At 32.1% G+C, this 9,782-nt stretch overlaps 1 protein-coding gene across 1 annotated transcript in view; it reads left to right on the top strand.

Annotated features, from left to right (window-relative positions):
* The first annotated feature begins 8,595 nt into the window (after positions 1-8,595).
* The window catches only part of LOC106690602 (transmembrane protein 62), a 20,928-nt gene continuing 19,741 nt past the window's right edge, over positions 8,596-9,782 (top strand). Inside the window, exons 1-3 of the mRNA XM_014436090.3 lie at positions 8,596-8,898; positions 8,964-9,075; positions 9,140-9,277. Of these exons, the coding sequence (XP_014291576.1) occupies positions 8,716-8,898; positions 8,964-9,075; positions 9,140-9,277 (433 nt within the window). The 5' untranslated portion in view covers positions 8,596-8,715. The remainder of the gene's footprint in view (positions 8,899-8,963; positions 9,076-9,139; positions 9,278-9,782) is intronic.

The raw sequence follows: 9,782 nt of genomic DNA, 5'->3' as shown, positions 1-9,782 counted from the left end.
ACTCCCTCCTGTCTTTATCCTCCTTTGGAGCCTCTATAGGGATTTTGTCCCAAAGATATCTCTCCAGGGTACTCCCGTCCCAAATATTGGGGACTCCTTTTACTTCCAGGTGAGGCCTGCGTGCCACAGTAAGGCTCGCCTGTAACCCTTTTTCCCTTAGTTTATCCCAGGTGAGGAGCTTTTGTGCTTGGTCAGCGCCTTCTGTCCTGACCAGAACGCTGCCCTTTTGGGTGATTTTGATACTGGTAGACATCTTTGCGTCTAATAATTCCTGAGATGTTTTTTTTTTTTTTTCAGAATTCCAAAAAGTCGGACTGAACAACTAGAAATTAACATTTTGTGAATTCATTTTATGGAATATCATGATAAGTACTACTCCTACGAAGATAAACGTCATGAACTACTTTATAGTCCATTAAACTAGCTTTAATTTGATTGCTAATAGATATCTGTACGTCTAATAGTTCCTGAGATATAGATATCTCAAAATAAATTCAGAAACTTCTGATATTTTATTGTTTTTCTTATGAAATGTTGCTTTTTAAAAAGCTGTATCTCGAGAACTATAAAACGTAAATAGCTCTATTAGGGCTCATGTTTTAGAAAATTTACTCTACTTTAAATGATGTCTGATTAGGTTTTTTAGTTTCGTTGGTAATTTTGAAGATATAGGGTTCCGAATAAAAATTTTTATTTAACGTTTTGAAACAGCCGCCATTTTTATTCCCCCTACCTATACTTGGCAGACTCATCGATTTTGACTAGTAAGTATACATAATTTTCATTAAAGTAATAAAAAATTGGGGTGAAATAACTGACTATTTTCTCCTCTTGGACTTATACTTCATCTTACTATATATTCTATATATCAGAAAGTGAAAGTAAAAATAAAAAGACATGATGCAGAATATCAAATAATACATAAGCAGTACAGGAAGGAAGAAAATGCATAATCTGTAAATACTCGTAACTGTGTAAATGTGTGGAAATATATGTTTTGCAATTTTTCTTTATTGTGTAATATTGCATTCTGTCGTACATTTAAAACAATAGTATTCAAGATCAGAAGAGAGCACATCCACGCCATATTTACAGAGGTATAAATCAAATGATAAAAAACATAATGAGGTGTAGATAGTTCACCGTAGATTAATGATTGGAGAAGTTTATCGGGGGGTGCGGTCAGCAAAGAACAACATAAATAAACAAAACCATATTTATTTATTTTATGTCGACGTTTCGACCTGAGTTTCAGGTCTTCATCAGGGCTATAGAACAAAAGAGATAACAACAACATTTAGAGAAACATACAATTGAAAAGGAATAGTATACAAACAAATTTAGAATTATACAAAATATTGAATTAAATCATAAATGATAAAAAATTGATAACTGATAATTGAATAGTAAAAATATTTTAATTGATTGATAATCGCGGAATTAGATGGTAGTAGACTGAAAACAGTGACAGATGAAATATAATATCTTATAGGTAAGAAGATATGTATTATATAAGATATGCAAGTAGTGTCTAAAAACTGAAAAAATAAATAAATTGTCTATTCAAATTAATTAAAATTGTCTATTGTAGATTCAATTTATTTATTTATTTTTTCAGTTTTCTAGGCACTACTTGCTTATCTTGTATTATACATATCTTCTTACCTACATGATATTATATTTCATCTGTCACTGTTTTCAATCTACTACCATCTAATTCCACGATTATCAATCAATTAAAATATTTTTACTATTCAATTATCAATTATCAATTTTTTATCATTTATGATTTAATTCAATATTTTGTATAGTTCTAAATTCGTTTATATACTATTCCTTTTCAATTGTATGTCCAAGACATGCTGGCCAGCCACCGATGGAATGAGACGTTTTTTACGAACACTGGAAGAAAGGCACATGGTTTTCACCATTTCGCCCACCGCACATCTGGACAGCTTAGCTGCCATAGAACGCAGAAGTAACCGAGACTTCCAGCCCTGCCACCAGATTTCGTTATGAGACTACCCACTGAAATCGATTTGTATTTAACATTATAATGATTTTCATTAAACTAACACACTGACACGAGTTGCCCCTCTAGGGAATCATTCTTTTATTACTGTCTTGTGGAACACCGGCATCAACTGTTAAACAATTCTGTACCACAGCGAATTCGAAAGGAGTGACCTGTGGACTTGGTACGAGGATTGGGGTAGATGGACTTTAAGCGGGGCTGTCTGTAGCTCAGGTGTTAATGGCGCAGGTCTTGGCAATTTTAGAACTGCGGGCGGCACCAGTTGGAATTCGGGCCCGGGGATGGACTTTTAGCTTAACCTCCTGCCATGGTTAGAATAGGTTGGTCGCCTCTAGATACCCGAACCCCCTCCCGCAAGAAAAAATATGAACTTTAAGTGGGCCGTCTGTAGCTCATGGAGCTGAAACTCTTTGCTTGGGAACTGCAGCGGCGCCGATTCCAATCTAGGCGTTGCCTTTTATTTCTGTGGCAGTCATACAAAATGAAAACTCGACCCTTCCCTACAGTTTAGGAATAGGGTGGTACCCTGTAGATAACCTTCCCCCCTTCACCGTATGTCAGAAATAAATAGAAATGGGGTCATAAAAAAAAAGGACTTTAAGCCTTAATGAGCAATCCCTCGTGCCAAACCCGGTCAGAAGCCTGCAAAATGTCCAGAAATACGCCCCAAACAGTTATACTGAAGAGCTGAAGAAATATAAAGGAATATCTTTATGAAGATCCAAATATATTTGCCTGTCAATATTGCGTCCTAGGTAGAGGATCTGTGTAAAATAGAAAATTGGAGCATTATAAAACAATACTTTAAGCCTCATTTCTTGTTTATTTTCTCGGTCCACTGGTATTCCTCAAGGTAATATCCTTGGTCCCATTCTCTGTACGATTTATACAGCTGATATACCAACCCACCCTAACACTGTCCAAACAACATGTCTGTAGTCTGTAAACAATGGCCCTACTACTGTATTACAAACACTGCAGTCACACATAACATCCATTGGCGAATGGTGTAACTACTGGAGAATCAAAATTAATCCTAATAAATCTCAACTAATCCAAATAAATCCCACCAGATCATCTTTACTCTCTGTCGTAAACCTCTCCTCTCCTTCCATACAGTATCTTCTTTTAATATTCCATTAACGCCTGTTGGATAGATTCGCTACTTAGGACTTCATCTTGACAGGATACTTACTTGGAATCCCCATACTAGACTGAAATAACAAGAAATTGCTCAGTTTCCGATTCCGACTAATACAACACCTACTTGAGAACGCTCTTAACTTTCCATTTACTATGAAAAACTCTTATACACTATGATAATTAGACCAATTCGGATTTACAAAATTGAGCTTTGGGGATCCACAGAACCATAAAATTCATCTCGTATCCAATCCTTTCAATTCAAAATCCTTGATGCTCCTTATTAAGTCACAAATAAACTCTTCCACAAAGATCTCAACATCCCATTCGTTGCAGATTTGGTCCGAAATAGATATATCTCCTTTCATTCTTAAATTCTTACCCACCCAAACCCATTAGTTCTTAATCTCTCATCCTTAACAATCACTGATAATCCTCCGAGGCGTCATAAAAGAAGATGGCGGCGGGGTCATCTAATTTAAAGCAATGATTAAAGTACCCATATCCGGTGGTCTGGTCTTGAAACTGGATTAAGCCAACCATAGTAAGCGAGAAAAAATGGCGTCTATTCTAGATCTTATAAAAATTAATCTTTGAGATCTTTCAAGTAAAGAAAAAAAATTTGAGTTATTTACCTAGATGCCGTATTTAAATTTTAGGCGCTTTTTAAATATTGCTCAATTCTTCCTCTTCCCGTTTTAAGTAAATATTTCAAATGATGTAGGTCCGTCCCTAAATGGGGGTTTTAGTGGGGCGGGATTGTTGGGAAGATTGCCTTCTAATATTTTCTGTGTTAGGTCTCTTGTGATATTGTGACAGTCGTACATCAACCAATACACTAATTAGTTTATATTAATGAGATTTTATGATTTGTACTTCTAAAAATAAATTAATTGGTAAAATCTGCATAGGATTTGTTTAAGTGATATTTAAAACTTTTTCCAAAGTTTAACTTTCAGTGCTTTTTTTTTTTTTTTTTTTTTTAAAACTATCCATAAATTTAAAAAACAACACATCTAATAGACCAAGGAAGTTAATCAAATGTTAACATAGCTTTTCCAAAACAATGCATCAGACGTAATAATATATCCGTGAACGTATTTGCAATTACGACTATTGATACAGGAAGTAATCAAGCTTTCTTGTCTGAGCTGGTGTCACCCATTAAAAATAACATTAATAAAACATGATTGGAAGTAGAGATGCGACATCGATAAGAAAACATCGATGTTCAATACTAAATCATCGATGTTTTTGAACAACTATTTCAGAAACATAAGGTCTGTTCCAACAATCCCGCGTCCTACGGCCTGTGAGAAGTGCTTTTTGAAACAAAAAAATCGACATCGACTACAAAATACATCGATGTTTTAAAATATCGTTCCTTACAATACATTACTCAAAATACACCGATGTTTTTTGGGTAATGTATTGCAAGTAACAATATTTTAAAACATCGATGTTTTTTGTAGTCGATGTCGATATCTTTGTTTCAAAAAGCACTTCTTACAGGCCGTATGACGCGGGTTCGTTGGAACAGACCCCATGTTTCTGAAATAGTTGTTCAAAAGTGCAAAAAGTTTTAAAAAGTGCATTTTGAAACAAGTATCCGACAACGACTAAAAAAACATCGATGTATTTTGGGTAATGTATTTTAAGCAACGATATTTTAAAACATCGATGTTTTTTTAGTCGTTGTCGAATACTTGTTTCAAAATGCACTTTTTACAGGCCGTAGAAAGCGGGATCGTTGTAACAGACCTTATGTTACTGAAATAGTTGTTCAAAAACATCGATGTATTCTGGGTAATGTATTGTAAGCAACATTATTTTGATATTCAACAGTGATATTTCAAAACATCGATGTGTTTTTTATCAATGTTGCATTATTTTTTGCAAAAACCACATCCGACTGGCCGGACTATACGTCGTCGTTGGAGCAGACCTTTAGTTACTGAAATGGTTGTTCAAGAACATCGATGATTAGAAAACATCGGTCTTAAAACATCGATGTTTTCAAAACATCGACACCTATGTCGCATCCCTAATTGGAAGTAATCTGATTTTATTGATAAATAAAAAATAGATCTATTCTATTCTATTAATTTCGGACTAAAAAATTTTCTTTTCTGAAAATTCGTATATAAGGGTTTCACGAGGTGCTGAAAACGAATATCAAATTTGTTTCACTCCTAAAAAATCTTTTACCGCACTTTCTACCGTAACTCCGTCGGATTTTTTTCAATATTTTGAAAATTACCAGACACAGGAAGATTTTTTCTTTAAATTCTATATATATATATTATGTAGTATAAATATGACAAATAATATTTTACCACTTTGATATGCCAATCACAGTTGTTTTGATATAGTACTAAAATTGAAGCACAGTGAGAGTTTTTGTTTCAAAACTATATGTCACTAAATCTTAAAGTTACTTATTATTATTATTATCTTTACTTAAACCACTGCAAAGTATGGTGTAGATTGGTTGAGTAACGTTGAAGTTATTAATTTTTTTTTTAAAATTATGATTGCAACTCTATAGTATGTATTGGTTCAATTTATGTTATCAAAACATAATATTAAAGTATTTCAAAATGCTAAATTTTAACTAAAAAATATAATAAACTTTAACAAACTATTTATTCATTAAATATAATCCTCAAATTTATAGCGAGTACCGATGATACCAACAGATATGCCATTTATTTCAACCCTTCTTTCATGAGATGCTAAAACGAATGTCATCGAATATATTGGATCAATTTATTTTACCAAATCATAATAATAAAGTATATATGTATGTTTAATTTAACTAAATACATAAACTTATATCAAACTATCAATTGGGTTCATTAAATCTATACACACCCTCAAATATAGCAATAGCGAAGCATTTCCTGGTCAGCTAGTTTATTATAATTACGAATTAATTTTTAAATATTACTTTTCTCCTTTTATCTATCTCTGTATCCAAATTTTCAACAAAACCATTAATTGCAGCCCACTTCAAGAACAATAGAAAGAAATATTCTGTAGCAGACTATGACGCAACCTTTGCCTCTTGAACAACATACAATCAATCAGTATTGAGCGTTCATAATTATTTTTATAATTAAAAAAGCGATAGTAGTGAACTGAAAATAGACAAGTTAAAGCAAATACCAACAATGCATGTTAAAAAGCCTCATCACCTTGTTAAATAATTATATATTGACACACATTGAGGTAAGAGGCGCCAAAAATATCCTGATTTTGTGCTGTTATATTCAATTTGCAACGCAATTATAGCTAATATTATTTACTAACAGGATATGCTTAATTATCCTTTGACGTGGTTTTCCGTTTATAACTACTACTGTTCTTAATCAAGCCTGACAAGTTTATATCCTACTATCACTATAATAATGTGAAGATAGTTGACCATAGATATATAAGAGGAGGAGATGGTCGGATTTTGTGGACAGCAGAAAAAACACAAATAAACAAATGAATTATTTATTTGTGCTGACGTTTCGACCTGATTTTCAGATCTTCATCAGGACTATAAAAACAAAAAAAGACAACAACCATCATTCAGAGAGAAAAAAAAATGAATAAATAAAATAAAATAAATAATATATATGTATATATAGTTGACCGTAAAAATTGATGTATAGGAAGATGGTCAGGGTTGCGGTCAAAGGAGAAACAAAAATAGTTTACAACTATTTATTTTCCTGTATAGGAAGATGGTCAGGGTTGCGGTCAAAGGAGAAACAAAAATAGTTTACAACTATTTATTTTCCGACGTTTCGCCCCACTTTGTAGGACTTCATCAGGGCTAAAAAGATACAAAATGATACAATGATAAGAATAAAAATACAGAGATAAGATACAATAATAAGAATAAAAATAAGTAACAATGGCAAGATTAAAAATTTTTTATGTAAAAATACGTAAAATATACAGTTAAAAAATACAGATGTACATAAAACAAAAGCAATACGGGGAAGGGAAAAAAAATTAGATTAAATAAACGTCATGAAAAAATAATTATTATACATAAATAAGTAATAATAAAGATATAAAATGCTAATAAATAAGCTAAGAAAAAGTCAAGACAACTTTCTTTTTTTTCATGACGTTTATTTAATCTCAATTTTTTTTTTATATTTTTCGTATTTTTATTTTAAAAAATTTTAATCTTGCCATTGTTACTTATTTTTATTCTTATTATTGTATCTTATTTTTGTATTTTTATTCTTATCATTGTATCATTTTGTATCTTTTTAGCCCTAATGAAGCCCTACAAAGTGGGGCGAAACGTCGGAAAATAAATAGATGTAAACTATTTTTGTTTCTCCTTTGACCGCAACCCTAACCATCTTCCTATAAAAAATAAATAATAGACTACAAATTTGGAAATATACATAATAATGGAATGAAAATATAAATTATTTGATTAATAACTATGGACAAAGACAGTAGTAGATTGATAACATTATTATTTATATACATATAAATGTGAGTAATAAATAAATGATACAGTGGATAAGAATGTTATATTGATGAGTAACATTAAAAACATTTTTGTTATATAGATAATATATACGGTCAAGTACTGACCTACAAACGTCAGCAAATAAATAGTTGTTTATTTTGGACCGCATTCTCGACCATCTTCTGCATAATTCGACAATTATTTATATCCCAGCCTCCCCTCACTTTCTCAGTCCCCTCTTTTCTCGGTAGTCCATCAGTTCTATCAGAATTGCTCCTACATGATCAATCTCAACGTCCATCTACGGCCTTACTGTCATTCTGACTGATCGTGTAAGCCTGTTCGTGATATTAGGTCTGTTCCAACAATCACTTCTGACTGTCCGGAGCTTGCGCAGTATAGGTTCTGGCAGAGAAAACCCGCACTACGCATGCTCCGTTTAGTTTCGGACAGTCAGAAATAGTTGTTGGAACAAATTTTTAATTAAATTTACTAAATTATATTATTTCAAATTCTTGAGACAAGGTAATTATTTATTAAATAAATAATATAAACCTTATAACCTATAACTTATAGGTTATATGGTGGTGTATTAATTGTTGATAATCTTATATAGGAAAATTAAATGTTAATGATTTTAAATTTAAAAAAAAAAATAGGCTTGTAACTTATAATAAAGAAAATTACCTGGGCAGAATAGCCTGCAAAAGAAACTTTAAATTAATGTGAGGAAGAAATTATATTGAAGATGTCCTTGAGGATGGCTAGAATGGCCGAAACGTTGGGCTGGTGAAAAATAAAGTGTTGAGACAATAATGGATACGAATTTTTTATTTATTTAATAAATAAATTTACTAAGTTTGTTCCAACATGAACCAAACTATTACGAACATACTCGAAGAAGATCGAAAATAACCGATTGCCCTTGGCGGGTAAACAATGTGACATCTTATCTGTCAGAGGTTTCTAGTCAAGAGGTTACATGTCATCGCCGGTTCTGCTTCGTTCGCAAATTAAAGTTTAATGATCATTTGATTGCTCTTTACGTACAATGGGATTCACCAAACTTGGATGGTCTATTTTATTCCTTCTCGTGGCTTTTTCAATTTTTGTTGCTCATGTATTGGGATTGATATCTGTGAACCACAATAAGGAAAGTGTGAATGATTCTTATTCAACCACAAGAACTCTTAAAATAGGCGATTCTTCTGATCATCTCATGTGGTTTGTCCAAGTATGTATTTTGTTTTCGTATGTCATTGAAATTGATTCCTTAATGTACACAAAGCAAATCTCTAGGTATCGGATCTACATTTAAGTTATTTTCGTGATAAGGCAAGAGCGACGGCATTGTTTGAACTCTGTGACTTTACTTTCAAACATATCAACCCATCAGTAATTTTGGCGACAGGTAGAAACCTCTCAAAGTTAAAACTTATTTTTTAAAAATACTTTCTTGATGGCATATTCTTCAGGTGATCTCACTGATGGAAGAAAATGGGATCCAGCGGGTTCTATGCAGATACAGGAAGAATGGACCATGTACAAAGATATTTTGGATAAATGCAGTACCGTGAAAAAAATACCATGGCTTGACATAAGAGGAAATCATGGTAAAGATTACCATATGATTTGCATGAATAATTAATTTATTTTTAATAATATGTAGGAGACGGTTGAGAATGTTGTCAGAAAAAGGAAAAAAAATGTCAACAACTATTTACTTGCTATTTTGCTCCACTTTGCTGGGCTAAAAATTAGGATAGGTGGATGGTTCTGATTTGTTTATATATTTTTTATAATTATTTTATTTATTACTTCTTGACCTTAATTGGTTCTCGTCTTACTTCCTTCATTTCCTGTTCATTTTTAAATCTAATAGTCTCTGTTATTTCTTTTTTAGATATACTCAGAATTTTTAATTCTTTTTTGTTCATTTGTATGTAACTTTTATATTTATATTTGCATACTTATTGACCATACTTTAGTTTACTTCTTTGTATCTTATTATAGTACATTACCAAAATATTTTTAATGATTGGAGAGATTTGTCGGGGGGTGCGGTCAGCAAATAACAACATAAATAAACAAAACCATATTTATTTATTTTATGCCGAC

This window comes from Halyomorpha halys, unplaced genomic scaffold (genome assembly GCF_000696795.3).
Source record: "Halyomorpha halys isolate HHAL.00 unplaced genomic scaffold, Hhal_1.1 Scaffold1771.1, whole genome shotgun sequence".
Classification (NCBI taxonomy): domain Eukaryota; kingdom Metazoa; phylum Arthropoda; class Insecta; order Hemiptera; family Pentatomidae; genus Halyomorpha; species Halyomorpha halys.
Note: the sequence above shows the minus strand (reverse complement) of the source record. Positions and strands in the feature narration are given on the sequence as shown.